The sequence below is a fragment of the Tachyglossus aculeatus genome, chromosome 4 (assembly GCF_015852505.1).
Source record: "Tachyglossus aculeatus isolate mTacAcu1 chromosome 4, mTacAcu1.pri, whole genome shotgun sequence".
NCBI classification, from domain to species: Eukaryota; Metazoa; Chordata; class Mammalia; order Monotremata; family Tachyglossidae; genus Tachyglossus; species Tachyglossus aculeatus.
In genome coordinates this window covers 79242413-79255503 of record NC_052069.1, presented here as the reverse complement: position 1 = coordinate 79255503, position 13091 = coordinate 79242413, and the positions used below count along the sequence as shown (strand labels likewise).

At 40.6% G+C, this 13091-nt stretch overlaps 1 protein-coding gene across 4 annotated transcripts in view; it reads right to left on the bottom strand.

Moving 5' to 3' along the window:
- LRP12 (LDL receptor related protein 12) overlaps positions 1–13091 on the bottom strand; it is a 113535-nt gene that overhangs the window by 17687 nt on the left and 82757 nt on the right. For 2 of the 4 annotated variants that reach the window (XM_038744965.1, XM_038744966.1), the window contains 2 exons: positions 9504–9613; positions 4949–5084 (listed from right to left, as the gene is read on the bottom strand). In XM_038744965.1, coding sequence (XP_038600893.1) covers positions 4949–5084; positions 9504–9519 — 152 coding nt within the window. In that variant the 5' untranslated portion in view covers positions 9520–9613. The remainder of the gene's footprint in view (positions 1–4948; positions 5085–9503; positions 9614–13091) is intronic. The other 2 variants (XM_038744963.1, XM_038744964.1) reach the window with 1 other exon arrangement.

The window sequence follows — 13091 nt, the reverse complement described above, 5'->3', positions numbered from 1 at the left end:
CATTCTCACATCTTTCAAAAATCTAACAGCCCATAAAGAAGCAATTTTTTCTAGATCGGGGGTGGGAATTTATTTAAACGAGAGTCCGCTCAACAACAAACATTTGGTGGTACAAACATTTTTTTAAAATTTACTGAACAAGCTTACTGAAAGTATGCTCAACAGCTTACTAAAACTGTTAACAATACGCATCAATAAAATTGTGCCATTCATTCTGCAATAAACCCTTTAAGTTGTCCCAACCTTTAGAGGCACGCTAATCTCTGTCTTGACAGGTTAACTAAGTACAGCAATGACCTGTACTTCATTTAGTTGGACACACTGTGGGCAGTTTAAGCTCAATTAAAGGCAGATAATAATAATAATTATGGTATTTGGTACGCAATTACTATGTGCCAAGCACTGTTTTCTAAGCACTGGGGGAGCAGCGTGGCTCAGTGGAAAAAGCACGGGCTCTGGAGTCAGAGGTCAGGGGTTCAAATCCCAGCTCTGTCAATTGTCAGCTGTGTGACTTTGGGCAAGTCACTTAACTTCTCTGTGCCTCAGTTACCTCATCTGTAAAATGGGGATTAAGACTGTGAGCCCCCTGTGGGACAACCTGATCACCTTGTAACCTCCCCAGCACTTAGAACAGTGCTTTGCACATAGTAAGCACTTAATAAATGTCATTATTATTATTATTATATACAAGCTAATTGGGTTGGACACAGTATCTGTCTCACACAGGGCTCACAGACCTAATCCCCATTTTATAAAGGAACAGAGGTCCAGAGAAGTTAAGTGACTTGCCCAAGGTCACAGAGCAGACAGATGGCAGAACTGGGATTAGAACCCCTGACCTTCTAACTCCCAGGCCAGTGCTCTACCCACTACGCCATGCTGCTGGGGTCATGTTTTCCTCACCACTGTTCTAGACAAATAAAAATATCTTCTTGGGAGCTTTGACCAAAGAAGACTGTTTCACTTAGCAGGTCTCAAAAGTTGTAAAACCTGAACATCTGAAATTCAGTTTGAAGTTTGAAGTTTTGCTTGACAGAAAATACTTGGGGCAGAAGGAACTCTTTTGCACCGACTTCATGATGTGAAGGTAGAAACTACCAAAGAATAAATGGTTGAGAAGAGTGAACACACTCTCCTTTCTCCAAGAGTCAGCAAGTCTGAATACGAAGCAGGTGAATATGGGCAGCTACTTCCTTCAAAAATGACACCATAAATGATAAGCTTGACAGTTATGAGTTAGCTCTCACCCTAATTTGTAGACAACATATTGTAGCAAAATAGATCTTTAGAGGGGCAGGGTTCTCCAACTCAACATAAGATCTGTAAAGCAGTATTACGTCCAAAATACAAATTTAAATTACATAAAATTTAATCTTGTTGATTTAAGTGCTGTGCTTGGTTCAGTGCTTTACACACAGTACACTCAAATAAAATTGAATGAACAGAAGCATCTAACAAAGGAGGTTATGGGTGCATTACTAAATTGTAGTCCTTTCTGAAGCCTTGTAGTATTAATAATGGTGTTTAGAGAGTATTCAATTGGTGCAGGCACTGAAATAAGCACTGGCGGCATCAAAGAAAGAAGTGACATATTCCTGGCCCATGAGGAGCTTCCACCTCAATGGGGGAGTTGGACGTCAAATATTTACAAATACAGCTATTGGAAGGAATAATTGAAAATACAACTGAATAAACAGAGTGCTGAGAATGGGCAGAAATAAGGTCATGTGTGCTAGAGATGGCTAGTGGGTTGATGCGACTTTGGTGCTGGCCATTAGGGAAGCAGCATGGCCTAGTGGCTAGAACACAGGCTTGGGAGTCAGAAGGATCTGGGTTCTAATCCCGCTCCGTCACTTGTCCGCTGTGTGACCTTGGGCAAATCATTTCATTTCTCTGTGCCTCAGCTCCCTCACCTGCTGTGAGCCCCATGTGGGACAGTAACTGAGTCCGACCTGATGATTTTGTATTTACCCCAGAGAATAGGACAGTGCTTGACACATAGTAAGTGCTTAACAAATGTCATCACTATTAATCAAGGAAGGGAGATTTTAGGAGGACTTTGAATCTAAGGCCTAGACGGTATGGAGTGGGGAAAAGAGTTATAACAAAGGGGAACAGTGTGAGTGAGGGGACAGAGATAGGAATCAGTCAATAAGTCAATCATATTTACTGAGTGCTTACTATGTGCACAGCACTGTACTAAGCACTTGGGAGAGTACAATATAACAATTAACACATTCCCTACCCACAACAAGCTTACAGTCTAGAGGAAGAGACAGACATTAATAAAAAAAAATAAAGTCAGGAGGAACAAAGAGAACAGGGTAGTGACGGAGCAGTGAGTGAAGAGAGCAGTTACTGTAAGGTGAAGTGAGTTGACTGAGAAACTGAACTCCATTTATCAGATACATCACATGGAGACAAATATGCTCTGTTAGATCAGCAGTATGTACTCTTTGCTGTGCTAGCAGAAACCACTGAAGCTTGCAGCCCATGTCTCCTACGCACTAGAGAAGCATGAAAAATCTATGGGCAACCTGAGTTTGTATAAGTGCAGAGTAGAAGAAACCCCAGTCCTCTGGCTGGGGAAACAACACAATTGTGAAATTGTCTATTCAGTTCTTGCTAAAAATCAAAGATTTGTTCAAGCATGCTCAAATAATGCCCATAAATGAGAATATATAAGGGAGCCAATTTGTCATCTTGATTGTGGAAGGCAAAAAGGGAGCATGGGATTTTTCCTTAGGTTGGGGGAGAAGGAGAATTTAGAGGGGGCAAACTTTAAAGAGCTAATATGGAGCTATCATGTGGGGTGTTTTTAGCTCTGACTGGAAACTGTCAGATCATGGCAGAAACCTGGGATAAGCAAGCTGGGGAGGCAAAGACGTCTTCCCCAACTTGCCTGTGGGCATCTAAGTGTTTATGTTTGCAAACAGATCATTACGGCAGCACAAGTTGGGCTAACACCTAATCACCCAACCTAATGGTCAATAATAATAATAATAATGATAATTATGGCATTTGTTAAAAGCTTACTATGTGCCAAGCACTGATATAAGCTCTGGGGAAGATACAAGTTAATCAGGTTGGAAACAGTCCCTGTCCCACATGGGGCTCACAGTCTTCATCTCCATTTTACAGTTGAGGTAACTGAGGCACAGAGAAGTTAGGTGACTTGCCCAAGGTCACACATAAGGCAAGCGGTGGAGCTTGAATTAGAGCCCTGGTCCTTCTGACTCCCAGGCCCTTGCTCAATCCACTAAGCCATGCTCAGTCATATTTATTGAGCATTTACTGTGTGCAAAGCACTGTACTAAGTGCTTCGGAAGGTACAATATAATAATGAACAGACACATTCCCTGCCCACAATGAGCTTACAGCCTAGAGGTCTTACAGGTAGCTGAAGTGATGAAGGTGCCAGTTCTCCATTCTCTCCCAGGCCTCTAATGGTTCTTCCACATCCTGCCATGACTCTCCCCACATTCAAAGCCCTCCTGAAATCCTCACATCTGCAATTTCCCAGCACCCTAAGATGTCTACACCCATCAGTCAACTTGAGAATTTATGAATTATTCCTATACATCCTCTCTACATTTGCACATTCGATTATTTATTTTGATATTTCTGTAAGTACTTAAGGTGTGACTTAAGCCCAGACTGAGCCCCCTCCTTCCCCAGACTGAGCCCCCTCCTTCCTCTCCCCCTCCCCATCCCCTGCCTTACCTCCTTTCCCTCCCCAAAGCACCTGTATATATGTATATGTTTGTACATATTTATTACTCTATTTTACTTGTATATATTTATTCTATTTATTTTATTTTGTTAATATGTTTTGTTTTGTTGTCTGTCTCCCCCTACTAGACTGTGAGCCCACTGTTGGGTAGGGACCGTCTCTATATGTTGCCAACTTGTACTTCCCAAGTGCTTAGTACAGTGCTCTGCACACAGAAAGTGCTCAATAAATACGATTGAATGAATGAATGAAAGTGTGTCTCCATCCCCAGAGTGTAAGCTCCTTATTCTTTATTTTCCAAGCACCTAGTTCGATGGACTGCACAAAGTGAGTGCTCAGTACATACTACCATTATTACTACTATTATCAGGTATTGCTGCTAATGGAGCTTTTTCAAGGAATAATGTCCTCTGGACAATGGGGTGGCTTCTACTCTCTCATAATAAATGTGGACCTGTATATTTTTTAATTTTGGCTGACAATTCTCCTTCATATTGTAAGCTTTTGGGGCTGCACTCTAATTTAGTATGCCAGTCACTCTGATAAACATCCATACAGAACTATTTATGCTTTATTTAGATTCTCTTAGATTCTCTTGTACCAGACTGTTGCTACTACACCCACCCAAAATTTAGGTGGCATACAAAATTTCTCAAGTACATAACAAATTAGATAGGAACAGAATGTGGGAGTATTGTATATGCCAGACATTTTACTAAACCCAAACCTTATTTCCCTGCAAAGAACAGGTGATATATGTTCAAATTTTTACTTCTGAACCCCCTTTTCCAAACCCATTTACAACTAGTAGCCTAAATGTGTTGATATTTAGTTCCTTAAAATCAATTTAGTTCTGTTGATTTCTTTACTTCCTTTTTTTTGGAATCCTAAACTCATGTCTATGGTTAAACATTTTTTCTGAAATTTTCTTCCACCATTAGCATCTTAATTTCAGACACTGTTCAAAAATACTAAATATAAATTAATTACTACCCATATTTCCACACATATCAGATTCATAGCTCCATTTAATTATTTGTAGAGAAAGATCAATGACCAAAAAGTGTAAAAATATACTTTTAGTAGTTGTAATTTTAAATAACTCCACCCACAACTGTAATATTCCACTAATAGATTTTGAGTGGACACCCTTAGGAATAAGTGTACATTTGAGAACAAACAGTGATTCCCCACACATCAAGGTACTTAAATTACCTGATAGTAATGATTTCTCCTGGGTTGGCTCGTATGTACCAGCTGCAGTTCACTCTGGCAGGATATTCAAAAGGCCAGCCTGGGCTTGTGATTATCCCACTTGGGGCTCTAATTTGTTCTGGAGTCTCTCCACATGCTGAAAGATATTAAAAGCAATCTTAGCTAATCATATTTTAAACACCATATAAAGTGAACTAAAGTCCATTAAAAGGCACCTTCAAAGATCAAATAAAAAACATTAGACGGTGCTGTTAATTCACTAAAAGATCAGATAGTTTGTTAAATTCACCAGATCACAAGCTGACAACTAAAAAAACAACAACAAAAAAGTCCATTTTTCTGCCTAATATGAAGGTACTGATCTTCAAATTCCTTTGGTTCTCCTGATCCAGGGTGAAAATCTGCCTGCCTGATTTGACTGTGCAGTGAATCATGTAATTAGAAGAAAAACATGGGATAGCATTTGTTTGAAATTTTCAATTGTATTTATAGAGTGGGCAGAACTTGGGACAGTACATTATAACACAGTTGGTAGATGTGTTCCATGCCCACAATGAGCTCACAGTTCAGAAGAAAAACTGAAAAACTAAAATATCTTACAAGTACAACAGTGGGTCTTCGCTTTTACTAAGCTCTAAAAAGGATTCCTTACATGAGATAGTCAAAGGTGAGGTTATACATGTTACAACTACGATCAATTGCCCGTTCTGTCTTCAATAAACAGTGTTGGAAAAATATTACCATTAGTTAAAAAGTTTTTCTTCCTTCTTTGATTATATAAGTGTATATAATAATAATAGTATTTGCTAAGCACTTACTATGTGCCAAGCGCTGGGGTAATAATAATGATGGTATTTACAAAGTGTTTACTATGTGCCAAGCACTGTACTAAGCGCTAGGATGGATACAAGCAAATCATGTTGGACACAGTCCCTATTCCACGTGGAGCTCAGTCTCAATCCCTATTTTACAGACGATGTAATTGAGGCACAGAGAAGTGAAGTAACTTACAAGACGATCGGGTGCCACATCTGCTACTCAAAGTAAGGGAGAATAGGTATTGAATCCCTATTTTGCAGATGAGGGAACTGAGGCACAGAGAAGTGAAGTGACTTGTCCAAGGACACATAGCAGGTAAGTGGGAAGCTGGGATTAGAACCTGGTCCTCTGATTCCAAGGCGAGTGCTCTTTCCACTAGGTCAGGCTGATTATCTTATTATATGTCAAGCACTGGGGTAGACACAATACAAGACCCGTGAGAGTTCCTGTCTCACATAGAGCTCACAGTAAAAGGGGGCAGGAGAACAAGTACTTCATCCCTGTTTTACAAATAAAGAAACTGAGATACAGTGAACTCAAGTAACTTGCCCAAGGTCCCACAGTAGGCAAGTTGCAGAGGTGGGAAAATAACTTAGGCCTCTTGATTTTCAGTCTTGTGCATTTTCCACTACACCATTGTTCTGTAAGCTACCTGATGAGATTGAGATTTCTGGACTGTGAGCCCACTGTTAGGTAGGGACTGTCTCTATCTGTTGCCGAACTGTACATTCCAAGCGCTTATTACAGTGCTCTGCACAAAGTAAGTGCTCAATAAATACGATTGAATGAATTAATTAATGATGATTTAAATACTACAATATGAATTTCACGTAAGACACCACAATTTGTACAACAAAAACAAAAATGCCAAACCCCACATATTCTACAAGCCCAATAAACTCTGCCACTTTCAACAGGGGTCCTGATTATTGCTCCTACAAACATAATAAAAGGGTAGCATGCCCAACTGTATTATAATGTCGGTGATGGCATTTTTTATTAAGCACTTACTATGTGCAAAGCACTGTTCTAAGCGCTGGGGAGGTTACAAGGTGATCAGGTTGTCCCACGGGGGGCTCACAGTCATAATCCCCATTTTATAAATGAGGTAACTGAGGCACAGAGAAGTTAAGTGACTTGCCCAAAGTCACACAACTACAATTGGTGGAACCAGGACTTGCACCCATGACTTCTGACTCCATAGCCCGTGCTCTTTCCACTGAGCCACGGTGTTTTCACTGCCCTGGCTACAATGTCGTTAGAGAACGTTAGTCTGATAATGCATGTCTGCCCAGATACGGGATGATGTAGTTTTGGAAGAAGTGGCTTGTGTTCAAATACACATGGGAGGCATTTGATGCTGAGTGTACAATAATATCAGTTTTCCTTAAAGCAAGGCATTAATAAGAATTTAACTCCCATGTTTTAGGAAAATTAAATTCTTGTACGACAATGTTAGATGTACCATACAAGACTGCACTAGGATACAGAACCGTACTAGATGCTATTATAATGTAAATACATGTCACATACAAAGGAAAAAAACAAAAACAAAAAGAGACGAACACTGTATACCTACTAGCTCAGAAAAGTGCACTTCATTAGGTGAAAAATTGGCGTGGGGACTTACATACTGGGTAGAAATGCCACCCACTTCTATTTGGGAATAAAAAATGGCTAACTGCAGTGCAGGTAGCACCACCGCTCTCCCGCTGCCCTGGAGGCAAACTGACTCTTCGGGACGGCTGGTCGACTGTGACGAAAAAGCCAGGCCCACAGCCCACGCTGTGCGGAGGAGTAACATGAGAGAGGTAGGCTGAAAACACTGACCACCAAGTGACCAGCGAAGAAAACACCGGGCCCACAGCCCACACCATGGGGAGGAGTGAAGTAAGAGAGGTGGCTGAAACCGCTGACCATCAAAGAGTCAGCTGTCAGCAGGGGCTGGGGGTTGGAGGTCGGTCCCTCCAGTGTAGACAGGAACACTGGCCCTGCCCCCGCAGTCCTCGCTGCACCACAATACCTGTTATGTGATTTGTATTGGAGTGGAGATCAATCAACTAATCTTTAATCTATGGTATTTATTGAGTGCTTACTGCATGTCAAGCAAGGTATTAAGTGCTTGGGAGAGAACAATACAGAAGAGTTGGGAGACCCATTCCATGCTCAAGACTTACAGTCTCAAGGGGGAGACAGGAGTTAAATAAATAAATTACTTAAGTGCTGTGGGACTATAGTGACTATTAAGTGGGTAAAGGGTACAGGACCAAGTGCAAGGGTGATGCAGAAGTGAGGGGTAGTAGGGGAAATGAGGCCTTGGTGGGGGACATGAGGCCTTGATGGGGGTCATGAGGGCTTGGAGGGGGACATGAGGCCTTGGTGGGGGACACGAGGGCTTGGCTGAGGTCATGAGGACTTGGAGGGGTGGGGGACATGAGGGTTTGGAGGGGACATGAGTGGTGGGGAACATGATGGCTTGGTGGGGGTCGGGAGGCCTTGGTGAGGGGGGTCATGAGGCCTTGGAGGGGGACATGAGGGCTTGGAGGGGAGGGGGACATGAAGGTTTGGAAGGGGACATGAGGGCTTGGTGGGAAACATAAGGACTTGGTTGTGGTCAGGAGGCCTTGATGGGGTCAGGAGACCTTGGTGGGGGACATGAGGGCTTGAGTGGCAAAGGCCTCTTGGAGGAGATGTGCCTTCAATAAGGCTTTGAAGGTAGGGAGAGTGGCAGTCTTTTGGAAATGACCACAGTTCAAGTCAATTCCAATTTAATTGCAAAACTGATGTCATCTCCCTTGTTAGATGGGGAAAGCTTCATGGAAAAGGCAGCCTTTCGGGGGCTAGTGGCTCTAGAGTGCTGTTTATAATAAAAGCCTGGAAGAGTTCAGACAAGTTCCACCAGATAACACTTTATAAGAAAGAAGTTGAAAAATATGACTCTCAAAGTATACTAACAACAAACCACAGAACACACCTGTGGCCTATCATCCTTTAACAATTTATTAAAAATTACAGCTGACTCAGTGTTCATTCTTTTTTTTTAATCTCTCTCACCAGAGCACTCTAAAATGATGTCATAAAAAACAATTTCAAACTCAATGAAGGTTAAAAGGTAGCATTCAAATGTTGGAAATCTGAATCATTTACTACATTCAACTGCACAAGATCACTGTCAGCTACAGTCTGTGACACATTAGACTTAAAGACAGAGCAAAACACAGCTCAAAGGTCTAATGATGATTAGTGAAATCCTGCAGCAGAGTAAACGAATGCTGCTTTTCGAGATTACAGAAGTAGCAGTGAACTGACATTTGAGAGATGGTTTGAATAATTCTCAGGAAAAATGGGAAAATATTCCACTGATTACGTGCACTTTTCAAACTTTATCTTAATTTCTTGGAAAACCTACAGGTGGTGCTATTATCCCATTGCAATAAGCTTTTTTTTTTAAAAAAAGGGTACAATTCCAGGAGGAATGCTCAGAAAAATATCACATCACCCTGTAAATACTTATTCACAATAAGTGATTTTGCAACAACCCTTTATAATTACTACTTCTGCTCCACAATTTAAAATAAAAACAATGGTTTACATCTAGTGATTTTATGTGAATAACTAAACTGATTGTTTCTCACAGCTATGAGTTACCTCATGGTTGAATGAAAAACATAAGCTGCAGCGAAAAAGAACTGCCAAAAACTAACATTAAAAACTTTTATGCACAAACAATACTTACTGTTTCCAGAAAACATGTTATATAAGTAGATCAGACTCTGGATGCTGTAGTTATAACATATTTGATAATGAAGAAGTAAAAATCGAATAGCAGAGGAGCCAAGATGAGCACTGAAAAACATTTTTTTTAATGGCATTTGTTAAGTGCTTACCATGTGCCAGGCACTATTTGAAACATTGGAGTAGATACAGGCTAATCAGGTTGGATGCAGTCCCTGTCCCACATGGGGCTCACAGTCTTCATCCCCATTTTACAGATGAAGTAACTGAGGTACAGATAAGTGACTTGTCCAAAGTCATATGGCAGACAAATGGTGCACCCAGGATTAGAACCCAGATCCTTCTGACTCTCAGATCCATGCTCTATCCGCTGGGCAACACTGCTTCTTAGTATGTTTGTGTGTTAGCTTTGTGTGTTTGTAAAAGACCACTACTTTCAGATCACTCAGATTTGCTATGGCTATTTCTAACATACTGCACTGATTATCTCGTCTTCTAGACTACAAGATCATGATGGACCGGGAATGTGTCCATTTATTGTTGTTTAGTACTCACCCTCACACTTAGTACAATGCTCTGCAAACAGGAAACGCTCAGTAAATGACTGAATGAATAAACACTTATGGCCTGTTCACTTGTACCCAAACATCACACATATTTTAGAAGAGTGGCTAAATTTACATATACAGGTGATGAAATAGTAAAAGATTATGTATTTCCCAATCACACTAAAATTTAAGCTTTAGATTTATTATATTAATTGTAAATCATTTAGTGATTACTTAGATTGTGATCTCCATATGGGACAAGGACTGTATCCTGCCTGATTATCTTGAATCTACCCCAGCGCTTAGCACAAATCCTTGGCACAGAGTAAATATTAAATAAATATCACCGTATTATTATTGTTATTATTACCACACAAATATATTTTGGCCTGAACCGTAACAAAAAATACAAGCCAACTCAACATTTCACATCCTGGAAATGAAAAAAAAACTGAATAGATATGAATACTCTTTTTTCGAGGTTTCTGGGGCCTCCACTTTTGAGGCCCCTGGAGAGGGAGAACAGTTGCCATCCTCTTCCCCTCATGCCATTGAGACTACCATTGGCCCTTGGTCCTTAGTCCAGTCCGGGAAGGACTCAAACACCAATACTTTCAGGATGAAAGACACTGATGTGGCTGAGCCTATGACTTCTGTGTACGTCAGTCTGAGCCAAGAGGAAACTGAATTTCAACTGTATTTATCATCATCCATGTCTTTCATATTTTCGTTTCATTTTCGGTTATGTGTCTGTTATCCACTAATCCCCTCCTGCTCATCTCAGATTGAAAGTCCTTGGGGATCAGGGACTGTGACTGTCTCTCAATTGTATCTTTACCGGTGTTCAGTAATAATGATGATAATAATGATAATAATAATAATTATTATGGCATTTGTTAAGTGCTTACTAAATGTTCTAAACTCTGGGGTAGAAACAAGGTAATCTGGTTGGACAGTGCCTGTCCAACATGGGACTCACAGTCTTCATTCCCATTTTCAGGATGAGGTAACTGAGGCACAGAGAAGTGAAGTGCCCTGCCCAGGGTCACACAACAGATAAGTGGCAGAGCTGGGGTTAAAATCCACATCCTCAGTCTCCAAAGACTGTGCTCTTGCCATTAGACCAAGCTGCTTCTCAGTAATGGGCTTAACACACAGTAGGTTCATAATAAATATTATTACTACATACACACTTGCAGTTGAACTTGGGTCCTTTCTTCACCCTTCCCTCAGCATCACAGCAGTAGATATCTATAATTTATTTATACTACTGTCTGTCTCCCCCTCTAGACTGTGATCTCATTAATAATAATAATTGTGGCATTTGTTAAGCACTTACTATGTATCAGGCATGACACTAAGGGCTGGGGTAGATAAAAGATAATCAGGTTAGACACAGTCCCTGTCCCACAGAAGGGCTCACAGTCTTAATCCCAATTTTACAGATGAGGGAACTGAGGCACAGGGAAGTTAAGTGACTTGTCCAAGTTCACAGAGCAGACAAGTGTCAGAGCTGGGATTAGAAGCCAGGTCCTTTAGACTCCCAGGCCCATGCTCTATCTGGTAAATCTACCAATTTGGTTATACTGTACTCCCCCAAGCACTTAGTAGAGTGCTCTGCACACAGTAAGTGCTCAATAAATACAATTGATTTAAAATGAGCAAGAATAATTGGGTGGGGAGGCGGGGGACGGGGGTTAGTGTCAAGGTAGGCTGACTTGTTTAATAAATACTTTCAGGACAATGTATACTTGTCCAAATTTCCCCAATGCAATCTACATATGAGCCTATTCTGGGACCTACAGTGAGTTTATTATTCCAGTATTGTTTTCCTTTAGATGACCATCAGGACAAAACCTAACAGGCTGACAGTGGCAGAACCTCTGAAAAGCAATCAGCCAATCAATGGTATTAACTCAGTGCATACTGTGTGCACAGCACTGTACCAAGCACTTGGTAAAGTACAATATGAGCAATGCATCTCTGACAGGGATTAGCAAATCCTAAAATGATCAGTCTCTCCAAAAGAAGTCAAGATTTGCTTGTAGGGTTTAAGTTACAATATCACATCACAGGGACTAGCAAAAGGAAAAGTCAGAAGAAAATTCAGATTCCAGCAGCGGTGATTGAAGCCCTCTCCTGCCCTCCTGCCTACTCTTTTAATCAATCAATCAATCAATCGTATTTATTGAGTACTAACTGTGTGCAGAGCACTGAACTAGGCGCTTGGGAGAGTACCAATCCCAGTGCTTGCCACCCACATTTCAAAAGGCTGATCAGGCTTCCTATATAAGGATGGAATAGTTGTTGACGAACAGTACGACACTGACAAACCAGAGGCAGTGCATTTTCACTGCTGATGGAGGGTCATGCAAGAGTTAGTGGCCCTCTAGCTCTGATAGGTACAAAGAAAGCAAGACCATAGTTTCGTAACACTGCAAACACACTTACAGATTTGTTTATTAGAGGTTTTCACAGGAGGTCTGAAAGCACTTCAGGTTGCAACTTTACCCTGGGGAAAATTTTATGTCCAAAAAAAGCCTCCCTAACTTCCCTGCTGGGAATGTATGAAATTGGATAAAAATCAGAACTGCTCCATTATCATCTGCAAATGAATTAAGAATACATTTTTCATCATTATTCTTTTCATAAGATGTAGCTTACGTAGTCCATTTGCTAATTCTATTAGCGTGTTAAAATCAATTACATTCAATTTACTGGATAAAGTACGCATGATTCTGAGATTAAAGAAATTTGAGGAGTTATTTTTGCTCCAATGTATTTGAAAACAATCCTATTTTTGCATTGAAAATTGGGCTGCTTTTAAAGCAAGTGCTCAATTATGTGTGTGTGTGCGTGTGTATACATATATATATATATTTTATATATATATATATATATATTAATGCTTGGGCTTGAAATGTATATATTTCTTAAATGACTATCAATCTTTCTTAGTACACACTTGTCAACCAGAGTGCCAGAGCTTTGGTGTAGCTGTGGATGCTCACAGTTACATGTCTCTTGGACATATGCTTTTT